Source organism: Anas acuta, chromosome 2 (assembly GCF_963932015.1).
Source record: "Anas acuta chromosome 2, bAnaAcu1.1, whole genome shotgun sequence".
Taxonomy (NCBI): domain Eukaryota; kingdom Metazoa; phylum Chordata; class Aves; order Anseriformes; family Anatidae; genus Anas; species Anas acuta.
In genome coordinates, this window is record NC_088980.1 from 59605101 (window position 1) to 59622981 (window position 17881).

Sequence of the window (17881 nt, forward strand, 5' to 3'; positions counted from 1 at the left end):
AGCAGGTACTGAAAACACCTGGGTCTGTCTGCGATTTCCCACTGCTTTGAACACATCACTCCAGCTGCAGCAGCGCTTGAAGCAGCAGCATCTTCGCACCCCCAGAAGGGCCGGTTCCTCTCAGCCTCCTGCTTTTGCTGAAGCTTCCGTGCTAAGGTGGTCGGTGCCGCGCTGCGCCTTGTGCCTGGAGCACCCCTCCAGAACAAGCACTCGCACCACCCTGCACTTGCCTTCTGAAAAGGAGCAGAGCGGGATATACTTTCTTGAATAACCTTTGATATTTGAACATGCTGAAAATCACACTCACTTGAATACTGAAAAAACAATTCAGAGTTCAACCCAGAGCTCTTTATAAACGCCAGTTGATAACCAGAGAGGGAAAACGACGAAAAACTTCAAGTTTTCATGTATTTTATTTACAGGCCACACAATACATTTTATATACAGATGGCTTAAAATAACAAAGAGTAAGCAAGCTGAAGAATAACAGTTTGATTATATTAAATTAGGCTGTCTTGAAATAACTCCTGCAATAAAGTATTCTTCACCCTGATAAGCAAAAGTTAGTTCAACTTTAACCAAGGTCATTTCATCTTTTAAATACAGAACTCAAATCACTTTTCTGTGATTCTTTAATTTCTTAACACACGCCCATGTATGAAGAACATCCCACAACTATCAAGAAGGGAAATAGCCAGTTTCCTCATATTAAAAAACAAAAAACAAACAAACAAAAAAAAAACAACGGTGCAACAGAATAGCCTGGAAAAACGTGCTATGTAAAATGCTTGCGTGTCTTATTAGCTACAAGAACGCAAGAAATACATCCGAGATTTTCTCTCTTGGAAACGGAATTCATGGTCTGAGATCGAATTTGCCTGCAGACAAGAGGTATCCTACGTAAGTTACCTTCAGTGCTTCGGTTTTTACCACGCAGTTACCAATTAAACTGATCCAACCACACCAAAACCTCCTGGTGCAACAAGCACCAAGTGAAAGAGCAGCACTCCGACCTTTTGAAGTTAACATTACAGCACTTGGCGCCTCTGCTGGCAGGAAGTGCTTTACACTGCCGTGGCAAGATTTAACAGACCAAGTTTTACAGAACTGTAAGAAAATATAAGTTTGCCGTTTTATATTTCTTTTCCAAGAAATTATATTAACATTTAAAGATACATGTATTTTCACACCCCTCCCCAAACACTGTTCCTTCTGTTCCAGGTAAGAAGACCTAGCAATCCAGGATAAAAGCTGTTTCCTCTTCCTTTGGCTGATTTTAATTGTTCTATGAGTCTAAGCATCCTAAGTCATAGTCATTGCAGTCCAGTTGTGCTCACATCCTTCCTCTTGGTATGGCTACAGTCCACTTAATATAAATAATGAAATACTCGCTACTCGATAGTCTATTATTACAGTATTTTGCTATGTTTATTTAGAAATACAAACACACAACACTTACTTTTTGATGTAGTGTCCAGGTCTCTGTAGCACACTTTGGAATTGCAGCACAGAAAACGTAAACCCAACAGAATGAGGGGAAAAGTAACAAAAGCCACAGCTCCACAGAAAAGTAATGCAGTTTTCAGAATGCCTACCACTGCATCAAAAATGCAACAGCCACGCGATGTAAGATGTCATGCTAGGACAGACTCACTGTGCTGAGTGAAAATTGCTCAAAAAGGTCAAATTCTGAACTGATGTAAGCACCTTGTGACTTTCTATTACGGAAATTTTGATAATTTGATAAATAACACACAGGCCCAGTACAAATGAACGTGGATGGGCAGTCCATAGGCCTGGCCCGTTCCCTGGCTGCTCACCTGCTGAGATGCAACTCCTGGGCCGGGGCAGCGTGGCCGCAGGGAGAAACCCTCCTGCCACGGGCTGCCCCCAGGCCAAGGATGGGCAGAGCACACCTGCCTGCAGCCACTGCACAGCCGCTGCCTGCCCAGGAGGAACGAGTTGGTGAAAGAGCCAAGATCCCCTGGGTTGCAGAGAAGGGAAAACTTCTTTGTAGTTATCACATATGGAAACACGCCAACCTTGCCTCCACATTATTGCCAACACTGCTGCCCCAGGAATAGAGTTTTCACTCAGAGGCTAGTGATCCTTAAACTGAATTTGGGAAAAAGTCATCGTGCAATACGCATCTGCAACAGTGTGCAAGTTTTGGTTTTGATATGTCTGGAAGTCAACTGTCTACTCCATCTCCTTCGTATTCATCATAGACATGAATACTCATGCTGGCATTCTTGTATCTGAAGACTAAAATCCATTTCAGTGGAATGATGCAACATCAGACTACTGCTAGTCAGTAATCAAACCACAGTCACTTACTCATTCAGAGGAGACTGACTTGAACATTTATCTCCAGGAAGAAAGCAGGAGAAAAATTCCTTATATTTTTGTATTGAAATTTAAATCGTTTAGTCCTCTTGGAGGTCTGCCTTCCATTTGAACTTACCTGCTTTTTTAGCAAACATTTACATTTGAACTGCAGTAAAGTAACACTGGGCTGCAATTTTTAGTGAAAACAACTAAGAGCTTTGAAAATCTATCCCGATTTTGAAAAAAATGTGTGTATCTGAACACTGAGAGAATATTTTTATCAATTAGTAAACAAAAGCCTCAGCTGACACTGTCTGTACCTAAATGACACTCATGATTTCTGCCTTTAAGATTTTGCTAGCAGAAGAACACTACAGGGATGTCCTTGCGCAAGGAAACCTACCCAGCACATGGTCACTCACATGTGAAATTCTGGTATTATGCACAGGCTATTTGAGTCACAAGTATTTGTCCAGGTTGATTTTATTTTCAGATGGTAGGATTCTCCTGTGCCTAGTAAAGGTAACTGCAAGACTTACAGGGACATCTCCATTTTTCATCTGCCAGATTCTCAAATGCTACGTATTTAGCAAAGTGACTTTTTCCATGCTCTACGAGGTGGTACTTAGCCATAAATGACAACCAGGATTTTGAACTAAACAAAAGAAAACACCAACAACTTCGGCTTCTATTCTGAAAGTCCAAAAAGTCACCGATGAGACTACATTTGTAATAGTGTAAGTAGAAATTTTACTTTTTAAAAAGTAATAATTAAACACTCAGTTACACAAGGTACCGATTTGTCAACTGGATAATCAGTTGGAAAATTATTTCCAATATGGGCTTTAAAACATTCTTTTACGTACATGCAAAATATAATCATACTTCCTCTCTGCAGGAGAGGGACCACTTGATGTCGAAGGAAAAGAAAACATGCTGGACATTGTAATTAATGAGGAGTGGCTCTTGGTTAAGAGTTGTAACTACAGTCATTTTATCAGTTGTTGAAGGAGACTCAATTCCAATACTGAAATGCTCAGTGGAACAGCAGATATAAAGACGATTAGTTGGCACAATCACAAGCTTACAGAGCGTTAGAGCTAGTGTAAAATGTTTTGCTGTTGCTTTTAATACTGGTCATTTTGCCCTTGGTTACTTCCCATAATGCAGTATTTGTGGTAAAAAGAAGACAGTGTCAGCTTTTCACACAAAGTAAAGTAATTACTGCTGTTGACATTTAAGAGGAAAAACTATTTCACCACTTGGTAAGGACATATAAAGCATAGTTTATTTGGCAGAAGAAGTCACACAATTTCTACAACTCCAAGGGGGAGCTGAGGAAAAACTACTCTTCATTTTTCTCCTCACTTTCATAGTTTCTTATGAAGTTCAATTTGGAGATTATGACTTCATCAAGATAAGATTAGGTCTCTAAGTAACTGGCCCACATGAAGTAAACAGCACAAGGTTATGACCTATTTGAGTTTCCTATTATTATTTGAATTTTCATCTCAACTACGTAGGTTTAAGTATTATTTTCGCATCGATTCATAAAGTACTTCCAAATTTTCGCACACCTTAAGCTTACATGTTAAGGCACTTACCATTCAAGTAAAACAGTTTTTATATAAACAAGCCTGGGAGATGGAGAGAACATTTTACCAGAACATCCATTCCTTTTTTTTTTTGAAAGAAAAAAAAAGTAACATTGACCAAATATTTATAAAATTTTGCATCAAGAGAAAGGTTGTGTTTTATTATCTGAAATGAGCACAAAGTACACCTTCCACAATAACACTGAAAGCAGTGCAAAGACTGACAGTGACCTTTGACTAAAGGTAGTTCTGTAAAAAGAAAAATACCAAATAAATCAGTGCCCTGCTTTGATTGTTGTAAAATCTTTTTTTTTTTTTACATAAAAGTTGGTCCAAACTTACAAAAAAAGCACAAATGTGCATAGTTCAGAAGATCTGAAAGAGTGCCATAAAAAGCTGATGTCCCTAAATTTAGCATCCACTTAAAACTGCCAAAATACAAAATAAAATTCAGAACTAGAGTTTGTGAACATGTACAATCAATTCATCTAGTTTTCAGACAGCATGAGTTTTAAGCATTTTTAATTTTTCCTACTGTATGCAAGACCCTTTTCCACATAAAAATAAAGCTGTTGAATTAACATTATTCAAGTCTGTTGAACTGCTGCTTTAAACTGCAGCTAGAAAAAAAAAAAGTTTTTCCAGATAAAAATGATGTGCCTGAGGAAAAACAGATACTCAATATGGTAATCCTCTGCCTCGCCCTCTCACTGCAGACGTACTAATGTGTCCCCTGTATCCTTGGGAATAGCCAGGTCCTTGGGCAGGGGAAGTCCAAGTCTGTCCATGCATGTGGCCAAGGCCACCGGGGTTTTCCTGTAAGTTACTTCCATAGCTGTAGTTGTGCATCTTGGCGGGCAGAGGATGAGTGCTCTCCGGCCCTGCGGAAGCGTCGCTGCTGCTCCCCAGGACTGAGATTGGGCCGTGGCTGTATTCAAACCTATGGTCTTTATCTCCACTGAATAGCATGGGGCCAGCATTGAGGTAAATGTCTCCGTAACCAGTTACTGAGCTGGGAAAGGATTCTGAAAAGGCAGACGGAGGAGGGGCACCACCAGAGTGAGATGAAGCAGTACTGTAGTTATCCAAAGGTTGAATATCCGAGTTTCCGAGGAAGTTCCTCCTTTCTAACGCTCCCGATGACCCGCTTCCTATGCCATCGCTACTGCCATAGTGGGCAGAGGAGAAGGTAGACGATCCAAAGTTATCCTTGTAGTCTGGGCCTGTTACATAGGAGTCTCTAGCCTGGTAATCCACACTTGTTTGTACTGGCTCCTCCGTCGTTGCCTGAGCTTGATGCTGAGCAAGCAGCTGTAGAAGAGCTGCTTTCACTCCTGCGTGGGGATCTGTTCCTGAAGAGTTACTTATAGGCAAATGCTGGTTCTCTGTCCGATAATCAAGGTCTTCATCAGTGAGAGGCGGAGGCTCCGGTGGCTCTGGGGGTCGCTGGTCTGGAGGCAAGATCCGAGGGCGTTCTTGTTCGGGTGTTCGGTTCAGAAGCCTCATCTCAGACTGCCTAACCAAATCCTCTGGACCTAAGCAGATAAAAAAGAAAAGCTTTGGAATAAAAATCTCCAGTAACAATACCAGAAAGGAAATGACTCTTTCCCAGAACACGACAGAGGTCTGTAACTAGGAAGTTAATCAGAACTGAGGTAACGTTTACTAGTAGTTGGACAGGTTATTTTGGAAAAGGCAACAGCTTGGTTGCCTCAGGAAAGCGATGCAGGGTTCTCCTCCAAGTAAGATTTCCAAGCAAAGTTAAACAGCACAAGCTCCTCTGAAAAACAATCACTAAAGCAACAGATGAATACTAGTAAGTTCAAACAGCAAACAGAAAAGATTTTCAAATCACACACATTAAAAAAGGTCTCGAGGGACAAAGGGATGTCCTTTCAGGGAGCAAAACTTAGGGCTAAGAACAAAACAACTTCAAAAACCCTCGAAAAACACTCCCAAACCACTTCAGAATATTTCTTTCCACAGCAGCACACACCACAGAGCAATGCATAAACCACAGTAAAATAAAGCTGAAATAGCAGCCCAAGACGACCAAAAACGGAGCTCTAGACTTCAAGAAAACTAAGGAAGTCACTACTATAAGCCAACTGAGACCTTCAGCCATGTGTGTTAGCAATCATTACAGGCAACCACCTACAGAATCTGACACTAGGAAATTGCTTTGGTCTGCATTAAAACCAAAAACATTAATAGCCCCTCCCCAAAACAGGCTTTACCTAAACACCCAGTCAAAACCAGTAAGCCTGAGCTACGAATTTGCAAGAGAAGCTGGTCTTCTCCAACACTAGGACCACTGAGAAAACTCCAAACACCCATAAAAAACAATCAATTAAACTGCTTCATCAGAAAAAGCACGAGCATCTCGTTGAATGAGGACTACCTTTTACTCTGCCTGCATGCCTCCTGTGACAGTAAGACATGAAGTCCCGCCAGGCATTTACATTCCCACCAAAGGAACAAAACAAACAGAGCGGCTAACACTTGAAGCCGTGACTATGAAAAAATGATGCAGACATCAGTGACAAAATCATGTCATCACCTCTCCTGTACTCACACAGACTCGGTATTGTTAACCCGTTAACTCTTTCCCCAAACTATCGTGTCTCCACTGCTCAAGGTACCTGCTGGTTAGCCCCACAGACCGCCAGTACCTGCAGCAGCCGTGTACAGTGACTTGATCAGGTGCGGGTAACCAGGTGCTGGCGATTCCACGTCGTCCCGGCTGACAGACGCAGGAGTGGTGGGCTCTGGAGGCTGCCTGAGTTGTAACGACATTTCATTTCCTGATCCGTTTTCCTTCTCCTCCAACACCAGATCTTTCTGTTTTGTTTGCTGAGCCTTTATTAACTGAGACAACAGAACAGCAAATGCACTCTGTACGGCTGCCTGGGCAGCGTCAGTCTCGACTTTGGGCTGACTCAGCTGAGCAGGGGGCACAGGAGGCTGCGTGACGGTCGGCTGTTTTAGAGGCTCCTGTTCCGGCGGTGGTGGCGGAGGCGGCGGCGGCTGCTGCTGCTGTTCTGACTGTTTTTCACCTGCTGACAAAATTCCAGCAGGAAGATTTATTTTATTTAGTTGCTGCTGAGTCTCTGGGTTTACCTTAATATTCAACACTTGGGCAAACTGTGCCAAACTAACACTTGTTTTAGACTGTAGCAGGTTTAGCAGGATTGCCACTTCATTCTGGTTTAACTGCTGTCCAGTGCTTGTTTTTGCTAAAGACAAAAAAGGTGTTTTTAAGTATTATTTAGAACTTTCATATTTCAGAAACTCAAAATTAAGACTAATCTAGCATGGCTGACACAACTGGCAAAGCATGGTTTTGGACAACATAGAAATGGAATGCTTTTACAGATTAACTGCCTTGGGGGGAGTCTCTATGGGAAATGGAATAGTAAGATCCAATATAAAGAAAGTGACTTCCAAGGGGTGCACACATGCACTTGGACAGATGAAAAACATCAAGCTGGAGCTCAATTTTCCACAGTACAACTAAGCTGGGGCTTAAGGCCACCTGCTTTAGGCAGCTGTAAAATTTCCAATCCCCACAAAATTTCCTATCTTTGACATATCACATCCCTCTGTTAAAAAGTGGCCATCTGCAAAACGCATTTCCAGTCACATTCTGGCCCATTCTAATTCAGCATCTGGATTCTAACACCTGCTCAAGTGACCAGGCTGTAGGTGACCCAGAAGCTAGCAGTGTAAATGCAAAAAAGCACATGCAGAGTTTGAAGGACAAGCAGTCAATCACTGAGTAGCAGGAAAATGCAGGTTTGTGATGATATCCATCTTTTTTTCTTTTTTTCAGAACTGAATTTATTTGCTACACTCAAGAAGAAATTATGATGATGCAGGGGAAAATAGATAAATAAGGAAGTCAGAATTTAGAAATATTTTCTTAATTTCAAACAGCCATTGTGTTAGTTTATTTTGAAAGGAGAAGCGAAGCGCCATGAATTTCAGCATACCCCAAAAGCAGATAACTTTGGGAAAAGTAAAAAATTAAAAAATGGGTGTGTATTTCTCTGAATTTCTGTAACCCAAGTCAACGCAAACACCTTCTGTTCTCTTCTATCCTTGTCTGTCTGCTGATACCCTAACATATTCATTCATGGCAGATTCAAAGCCACACCTGAAGAAATGGTCACATACATGTAAAACCTTAAGTACTTGCCTCGCAAAAGTAAGAAGAGAACAGCCAGAAAGCGCTGCAAAACCCACAACCCATTACCCTACTTGTGGATATGCACCAGGATGCAAGCACTTGGAACTTACTCTGGCAGGTTCCACGGATTTCAAAGATCTTATATATTTATATAAATGTAAAAATAAAACCATATTTTATTTGGCAAGAGGAAAAAAATATAATTTCTGATGCCTTTTACTGTTGGATCTCACCCAGATGTCATGCTTAACAGTTGATTTTGTGACATCTGAGGGTGGTAATAGAAATAACATCCAAACATCTCCAAGCTTGTCAACGTGAAAATGTCAAAGAAGGGTAACTAACCTACCTATTTTTATATTCTTGGCTACTTTCAAGTCCAAGAGCTAACTGTTTTCTGGGAAACCTAGCAGTTTCTACCAGAACAAAATTAATGAGCTTTACATATCTCCTCTTAAATTCTAAGATGCAATAGGCAGGGTTCCCATTCACGAAGCAGAACATTAGCAATTCATCCACAACATTTTAAACCTCTTTCTGGCACTCAGAAAAAAAATGCAGCAGCTTTAAGCATGCATACAGCACGTACACTGAGTCCTGTAGTGTGCCTTATGGATGATTTTAACTAAGGTGTATAAGGGTTTCAGGAATTGCTTAGTTTAATACATCTCTATGCTGAACTGTCTAAGCTCCCCTGAAAATTAAAATTCTGTCTTCCCTGGATATATTTTTTATGTAATTATGGGCAAATGTATTTTAGATCTGAAAGATTCCTTCCTTAGTTGTTTAGTTTATTTTGCATTGTTAGTATTAATGACTAATAAGTGCATTAGACCACCAACAGGCTACATGTTATAAAAGCAGAAAGAAAATAACTATTATCCTCTGGACTTACTAAACTCTTACACATTATTCATTTGTGGGGAAAAAAATTGTAAGGGCTACAGAAAGTCATCTTTGAAAATGCTGCCAAAGCTTTAGCTTAAGCTTAATGAGCGGCAGAAGCTCACAGCCAGCTTAGAGTAAGAAACAGGATGAACAGGAGCAAGAAGCAATAAACTGCAATAACATATCAAAAAAATACTTTTTCTATCTTTTCACAGCATATTTGGAACTCTGCGCTGTTAAATAAAGAGTTAACTCAACGTGGTTAGTATTAAAGAATTTTCATGCTCAGTGAATCCATTTCTTGTTTTTCTTCAGATGAACTCCTGTATCACTGTCAGGATTTAAGGTCACTTTGCACAACTACAAATGATCTAAATTAAACTTATCAGGTATCCACTTTGTATTATCTCAAGTGGTGTCAATGCAAGGAGACCATGACTTTATTTTTTATATTATATTCACAATATTAGTCTCCTAGCAAAATACTTCAGTTATGTTTCAGAATCAGTGTCTGTGCAAGCTACAGAGGTGGTTACTTCTTGTTATAACAGTTATTTGGGGTTTTATTTATTTATTTTTAAGAGTTGGTTCAGCCCAAACAACTTGGAAAGCTGAAGACTAACATAACATGCTGAGGCAATCTGTTTTATTTGAAGTGATGATTCTTTTAAAATCTGCCTTTGGGTCAGTTTATCAATACCAATAAAACTCCTTCCATCTCTGTAGACTGTGAGGAACTTAGAGCAGCAGCTAACTAGTGGGATTACTGAAGATTTACAGATGAGCAAGAGATCAAATCCTCTCAAAACAAAGAACAAAGTAGTTGTACTGGCCAAATCAAAAATTTAAATAAAAATTAAAAGGAACGTCCAGTTTCCAAAAATGAAGGCAAATCTTTTGTAACAAAAGATTTAACTTACAATGCCGTTCCTCCCTCAAGAATCCAGGAGATGTCAGTACTCTGAAAATAACACCTAAAATTTCTAGAGGTGCAATCCAAGTAGAAGGTAATTATAAGAACCGAAAATATTTACTGACCAAGTGCTACACTAGAGTTGCCCTGAGTTTTGAGTTGGGAAGAAGTTTGCATGCCTTGTGGGGTGTTGGTTCTGCTCTCATCCATGCCTAGAGACAGGTCCTTCCGAGGGACTTTAGTTGCTGTTGCGTCATCAGTCATGCCCATCTGCTTCTGTCTTCTGCGTTTCTTACTCCACAGCTCATGGCAATCCTGCCACAAAGGAAGGCTGCAAAGAATAATAAGAGATCATCAGTTTTATCCTGGATTTTTTAAAAGTGTTTTTTAACCACAGTGGTAAAATAAATGCTCAAATTATACATAATGTAACCATTGTAAAGAAGAACCTGCTGAAATTTAGAAATACATCAGAAAACACCCAGAGCCAGCAAAATCTCAAGAACTCTTTCTTGGATGAAAGCTCTTTTTCAGCTGCCTATTTCACAAGCGCAGGTCCCTCTGGCAGAAAAAGAGAACAAGTATCTTTCAATGACAATCAACATTACTTTCTTGCTTGTAAAAGTACCACATCTGCCAAGATGTATTTGTCCACAGAAAAAGACATGGCTCTCCATTATTTGTAGTCATACAGCACAGGCAAACAAGGGGAAAAAAACAGTTGCAGGAATAGATAGTACTTAACACTAACAAATTTAGGATGCTAGGAAGAACAAGGGATATCCCAGTCCTTTAAAACAGAAAAAAACAAAGGCAAAAATCTTCTGTGCAACTCATCTGCTATGGGTTCTGTCCTTCCATTACTATTCCCTGCAGGCATCTCAATTCTGATCTCCTGAGGAACACAGAGCCCCATCCTATAGCTTATGGAAATACTGACAGAGGCATTAAAATAGTGCCTTTTGCTTTCCCATTACAAATTGATAACTGTCTGAGCAGTTCTCTCACCCAGGAACACGGAAAAAATGAGGTGTCAGATGACAAGAGCCATTGGAAAGGAAATTATGACAACTGTTTTCTTTATTCTCTCCCTTCACATCGCAGGTCAAAAACCTGCCGGGTATTTAGTCCGCAACAATTTGGAACAATATAGGAACTTGTCACAACTTGCAATCAACAATTTCTTAAATGAGCAGCTATTCCTTCCCAAAAAGGAACTTTACTCTTTCTTGAGAACAGTCAACACTTTCCCCTGAAGACTATGTTAAATGTGGGTGTGCTTCTTAATTCTTAAAAGGATGCCAATTAATTGTTTGTTCCAAATTTTCCTGTATCAGCTTCTACAATAGATGGATTACCAAACCCCTGGAAAAAAAAAAAAGTAACAATTTCTTCCCATTCACTTACTTCAAAACGCATATAAGCAACATGCCACAAAGTGTTTCCGAGATTTTAATCAATAGCCTAGTATTTAACATTGCTCATTACTAATATTCAGCCACTGATGATACGTAATCGTATTCAGATTATGAAAGAAACGCTTTATCTCATGCATCAGGACCATTAGTGAAAACCTGTAACAGGTAAGTCTTGAAAGATTTTGAATAAAATTCTTAGATAAAAATTAAGTATTTTCCCTATTTGGTAACTAATTAGAAAGAAATCAGCAAAAGCTGCCTTGAAGGTACAATTTATTCAAACTATTAAATGCTCTATCATTAGCCAGCTATCTTGAGTGAAGAGTTGAACTTGCAGATCATGTCAGTTTTCCATTGTTTTCCTTGGGGCTGGTTCAAACATTATTTGTATCAAATGAAGTGACAATCAGATCACTACAAAAACCCTACTAGACTTTGCAATATATTCCCACTCAAAAACATACAGAGAAGGGAAAAAAACAAACAAAAAAAACGCAAAAAATATTTCACTTCTGTTTGTGAAGCCAAGAATCTCATTTGTCACAGGAAATCATGTACAGTATTTCACTTTAACTCTCAGATACTTTTGCAGAACTCTATGCCCAGTGTCATTCTACCATCAAAGATGACAATTCAGATTCATGAAGGACCCCAGAAACCTTGGAAAAAATAGACACTGATAAACAGAAATAAAAGGGAAATTATGTTTTTTCAGAGACATTCGCGTAAGAGGATTGTTTTTTTAAATGGTACTAATTCAGTCACTAATTCTAGGAATAGCGAATCAGACTGGTCTCAGATCCTCATAGCCACTGATATCATGATCTGCATAATTATTTTCATGCAGAATCACTATTAGCCAATGCTATGTGTTGATTTTCTTCCGCCACAAGCCTCTTGAACTGAAACACAACGAGCTTCAATGAAATCAGTGCATGTTCCTGTTGTGTTAAGGTAAGGAACAACTCAACTCAAGCAATGACTTACTCTGGGGGAGGCATCTTAGATGGTTCCACATCTCGCAGAAACTCACACTGAAGGGCTTGTTCGGCTGTGCAGCGTTTGCTGGGATCCAGAGCAAGCATATAATCAAACAAATCTAATGCAGCCGGTGGGATGCTACAAAAAATCAAAATGGAGAAAAGCATCACAACTGTATTTTGAATCACACACTTCAGTGCAAAATTTCAATTAACACAGCCCCTCCAAAATAACTGATCATTAATGTTAAGTCCTTGATTGGTAGTAAGAGGTAGATAAAAAGTTCACCTTGGATTACCCTTAGCTATTTGTGTTTCTTTATCTTTGTATGATTTAATTGCTTGAAACATTCTTCTTACTAAAACAAAACCAAACCAAGAAAACCCACTAAACTAAGACTATATTGTTACTTTACGTCTTGGAATTTAGCACAACAGGAGTTGCAGTTTCCATTGGTCCAAACAAAATAACACTACTGCTTTAGAAATGTCGATCTCATTAGTACAAACAGGATGATGCATTTTTCCCAAACCCCAAAGCAGATGGAGGGGAATAATCCCTTTAAAATAAATATACAGCTGTTTACCATAACTTTCATGTGTGATCTTTGCACAAAAACAGCCCAGTGGTAGTATTTTACAATACATGGTTCAGAAAACTCTTCTGTGCTGAATGAATTTATGACCCAAAAAACTGTAATGTTAACCAGACTGCATATTTAGCTGTAACCAGTTGTCCTAATAAAAAATAATTAAGTACTCCAAGCTGTTTGTGGACAGGGGCAGCAAGCAGGTGTACCAATCATGGAAAACAAATGCTTCCTTAGGTGAAAGCTGACAGGTGGCTGAAATTTTAGGGCCTTCTTCCCCCTTCTTGAAGCTTTATTTAATAAGGGTTAATAAGAACTCTGCAGGTATCTTCGGAAGGATAAGAATCTAAAGCCAGTTTTCTTCACACTTAATCTACGTTCAGCCAGTCTCTAGAAAATAGTGAAGTTCATAAAGATTCCAGCAAAACTTAATGCTACTATAATTGACTAAACCAATTCTTCATCCTTACAAAGCAAACTCTTCTCTTAGTTTTCGACGATACTGCTTCTTTGGTTTCATCGTGTTGAAATAAGCTAATTTTATAACATCAGGCCACACTGCTGGACAAGGACTCCCACAAATTCGGCTGCACCAAAAAAAAAAAAAAAAAAAAAGGGTATGAGATCCAAAAACCACAAGTAAACAAAGCTGATATTTTATTCTTAAAAATACAGTGGATAGAAAAATGATTTTAATGTTCAGTTTCATTTAGCTAAAATTTCTCTACATTCCAAGGCTTAATGCCATTACATACTAGTGAATTATCCAGGACCAGCAACCACCCTTCACAGGATAAAATGGCTTCTGAACCCTCTCCCATTCCCAGGGCATCCTCCAGGCTCGGGAGCATTGGATACCCCAGGTTTAGAGTGCCGAGCCTTTAGTTCCCAATGTCAGTGAAGAAAGACACACCAAATGCCTGAAAGAGCAGGCCTCACAAATTTAAAACTGAAGAGAATTTAGTTGACTCAGAAGATGTAGAGGCAAAAAACTAAATACACTAAGGCCTAAGGGCGAAAGTATGACTGGACAGATAAAAACCTTGCTTTTTTTTTTTTCCTAATCTGTCTCCACAAATGGAGTCGGCCAGACCCATTCCTTGCACTCTGTCCCTGTCTGGTTTTGTTCAGCCAAGGACAGTTAGCACAGCCTGACCAACACCACACTTCCAAGCAGAAGATCAGAAGAGGCAGTTTTCCATACCAGGCAAGGCTTAAGACCTCTGCCAAACGCAGTCATAAAATAATACCTTGCAAATATATTTCCTTAGTTCACCCTCTTCCATTTACTTGAGTTAAACAGCTAGTGCAAGAGACCTAATGATGGACTAATTATGCCCCTACTGCTATGCAAACCAAACTGACTTCATGCTTGCTGGGGCATGAAACTTGCAGGGCGAAAAAAAATAAGAATTTTATCTTTTCCCTATCAGGATTTTTCTGCTCTATCTTTGAAAAGTAATTTAGGATAACGGAAAGGATAAATGTAGAATTGTTGACTGTAACATGATGATGATTGAGTTGTTGATAAAATAAAACCGATATATTACACTTTAACAGCCCTAAAATGCAGAGTATCAACACATTAAATACAATGAAGAAAAATTAGCTACAAGCAAGCTAGCTGTCAACCTCCTTCCAGCAGAAGAAAGTCTTAAATTTTCACTTCTGACAACTTCATTCTTATGGGCTTCAGTGCCATCTAGCGGGCAAAAGCAAAAATTCAACTCAGAGTTCAGTTCTCACATTGAGAATGATTACTGATGTCTTGCACCTCCTAAAAACTTCATTTTTCCAGGATACCTAGTAAAATATTACACAGAAACACAGCATTGTTTAATCTACTTTGGAAAACATCTCTATATGTAACTTTTTTTTTTTTAAAATAACTCGTCCATTTACTCTTCAGGTTCTGTAAGTTCTATAGGACTCACGCTCTTTTCCCCTTGTTTCTAGGAAGAGGACGTCTCCTCACTTATGAGGTCAATTATGGTATCAGAATCAAGAACAATTTTTGCTTGCTGAATAAAAGGAAAGAAGCATGCTCTGGTCCATGGAATTAATATACATAATACCCAAAGATTTACTGAGATAATGAAGGAAACAAAATTTTTCCTCCATGAAGTGTAGTTTGCATGGGAGGAGAATATTCTGATGAAAATAATAAAGCCCAGGTGTGTATGTGGAAGTCCTAAAGCAAGAGCTCAAGGCAAGTAGCATGCAAAGAACCTACTCCTCCCAAAGTCCACTTGTCATCTACATTTTCCCTTTGATTTGCCACAAGGAAGTTCTAACAGTCTTAAAAAAAAAAAGTCAGCATTTTGACCACTCTTTTACAACTTCAGTAATAGGCAAATGTAGCTGCACTACCAAGAAAACACTGATCAATTGTACATTGGTAGGGCAACAGCATACTCACAAAAATCACTTATCCGCATCCAAGCATAAGCCACTGACTTTACATGCCCCTGAAAACCACTAATATCTCACTCATGGTGATTATCAAGTCTTTATAAGTGTTAGCAGCGTGTTATCTCCATTTTAACATGAACAAATTGACAGCTTATGAAGCACCTGTTATGTGCCTATTTACCTTATAAGTTCCAGCTGAGCGAGTTCTTGATTTGCTTGAAATATTGGCTTTTTTGTAAAAAGTTCACCCAGGATGCAGCTGTAAAACAGTTTTTACACAATTCCGTCATTACGGCTTTCAATCCAACTCCACAGAAAAATCTAATGTTTACTTCCAGCTTGTTGTTCTGCTTGCTACACTCTGTACCAAACTCTTACCCACAGCTCCAGACATCGATAGCTGGCGTGTATCTTTCTTCTCCAAGCAGAAGTTCAGGAGGCCGATACCATAACGTAATAACTTTGTTGGTATATGGTCGGCTGTTGGGGGGAGCAAAAAAGAGGACTATCATTTTACTACAATCTCATTTCTGGAAAAGTGAGGGCTTTAATTCTGTGGTGCTGCTACAAGACAGTGCAATCTTCCATTTTTATTTTTTAATTCTGCAAAGTTGCAACTGCATAAAAGCAAATGCAACCATCTGACCAAGGCTAGCAAATGACAACCTGAAACATCACCTCAAAGATATAATAAACATATATAAGCACCTAGCCATCTTGATGCTACGTGAATCCTGTATCTCAATTATTAAACAGCAATACTGTTTATCTATTATACTGCTAGTAATTTCTAGAGAAGGACCTGCTTGGATAAAATCAGCAACTTCTTGACAATTGTTGATTATTAGAATACTGAACATAGGATCTCTACAAGCATTTTGAAAAAGAGAAATAAGTCACTCTCCCCTCTGCAAATAAAACCAAAAAAGATGAAGTCTTTATCTACGTCCTTCAAAAACTTTGAATTCTAAGCCTGGAACTCTTCCAATATCTTTCTATATTTCAACATTTTTAATTCTCTACAGCTCCAACCAGAAGTTTTGGTCACTGTGAACAATCCTTTCCATCCTCACACTAAGGCAAGGATTCCACTGTCTTAGATATGCATTTTTGGTGGATAGGCCAAGATACAGCATCGAGAACAGTTCAGAATGGAAGTCATGCAACAGATGTTGTGTGTGTGTGGTGGTGGGGTTGTTTGGTCTTTAATATCTTTTTTCAACAGGGTGCCTTAGAAATGATTCAGAAATACTTGTTTTAGTTTTAATAATTCATGTTTAGCAATACAAAGTAATTCCAAAATAGAAAACAGTAACATTACGTGCAGTGTTTGAACAAGCTCTTACAACACACTCAGTGGTTCACGTATTATTTCTGCAAAATCACCCATCTCTTTTTCATAAAGAATGTCTTTTTTTTTTTTTAAATATAGCATGGTTTTAGAAACGATCCCATCACTCATCATATTTGTCTCTGAAACAAACATTCATCTACAAAATGCTTACACGCTATGAACTTTCTCTACAGATAAGCCACTCACATATATGTTAGTATACAGTGCTTTTTGTTTGAACAGCTGTTTTCTTATACAATCTGTCACATTTCCTACTCTAAACACATTAAGTCCTCCAAAATAACATTTAAAGTAGCAACTACAACGATTGGTGGGAATTTACTTAAAATTTTATTACCTCTCCATCATGCTCCCACTAAACTCTGTAACCTTTTGAACAGTATATCGTTCTAACAGTAAAACAAAGTACATTAATGTAATCAGCAATTATTATATGCTCATTGGTATTCATCAATTACTTCTGTTACAGCAGCTCAGAAGCTATTCAGAAGGAAAATGAATGACAAAAGAATTGTCAAAAAACTACTAATGAGATTCTAATTATCCTCCAAAGTTCAACCAGCAATCTGATTAACTAGCGTAACTACATTTTAATCTTGGTTTCATTTATATATAATGAACTAATAACATTGCCGTTTTCATGCACACTAAGATCTGTTATTTGCACTATAAATACATTCAATTTCACTCTTTCAATTCTTAGTGAACATGTGGTTTTAAAACCAAAATTTAAATTAATAGAAAAAAGACATTAAAAACCATCAACAGTAAAACAACAACAAAAAAATAGGCCGATTTGGTGCAGACTAAAATAGTAAGGTAGGATGGCATCACTCTCTTTTATTAACAGTACATGCAAAACAAAACTGAATTGTGCACCAGCTGCTTAAGATTATCTTACCCTGCTACTGTACTCAACAGTTTCCATAACTGTTACTTAAGCATATGTTCCTAAAATAACAGTTCAGAAGACAGCGAAACTAACACTATCATGTTCAAGAACCTCAGAGCTCTGTGAGAAAACAGCTCATAAAATGATCGCTACAGACATTATTTCCCAAAATAGGCATGCAGAACTCAAAATGAGCTGAAAGAGCTAATATTTTCTGTATCCAGTAATCCAACATACACATTACTGGTGCAATAAACATTCAGCCTGAATTTTGAAAATCCCATTCCAAACAACAAATACATGACATTACAATATAAATACT

General features: G+C 38.6%; 1 protein-coding gene across 6 annotated transcripts in view; it reads right to left on the reverse strand.

Moving 5' to 3' along the window:
• Positions 1–394: 394 nt before the first annotated feature.
• CDK13 (cyclin dependent kinase 13) overlaps positions 395–17881 on the reverse strand; it is a 51778-nt gene continuing 34291 nt past the window's right edge. Inside the window, exons 8-14 of one of the 6 annotated variants that reach the window (XM_068674900.1) lie at positions 15692–15793; positions 15495–15572; positions 13372–13488; positions 12319–12450; positions 10039–10244; positions 6596–7159; positions 395–5458 (exon numbers count right to left, since the gene is read on the reverse strand). In XM_068674900.1, coding sequence (XP_068531001.1) covers positions 4602–5458; positions 6596–7159; positions 10039–10244; positions 12319–12450; positions 13372–13488; positions 15495–15572; positions 15692–15793 — 2056 coding nt within the window. In that variant the 3' untranslated portion in view covers positions 395–4601. The remainder of the gene's footprint in view (positions 5459–6595; positions 7160–10038; positions 10245–12318; positions 12451–13371; positions 13489–15494; positions 15573–15691; positions 15794–17881) is intronic. The other 5 variants (XM_068674906.1, XM_068674905.1, XM_068674901.1 and 2 more) reach the window with 5 other exon arrangements.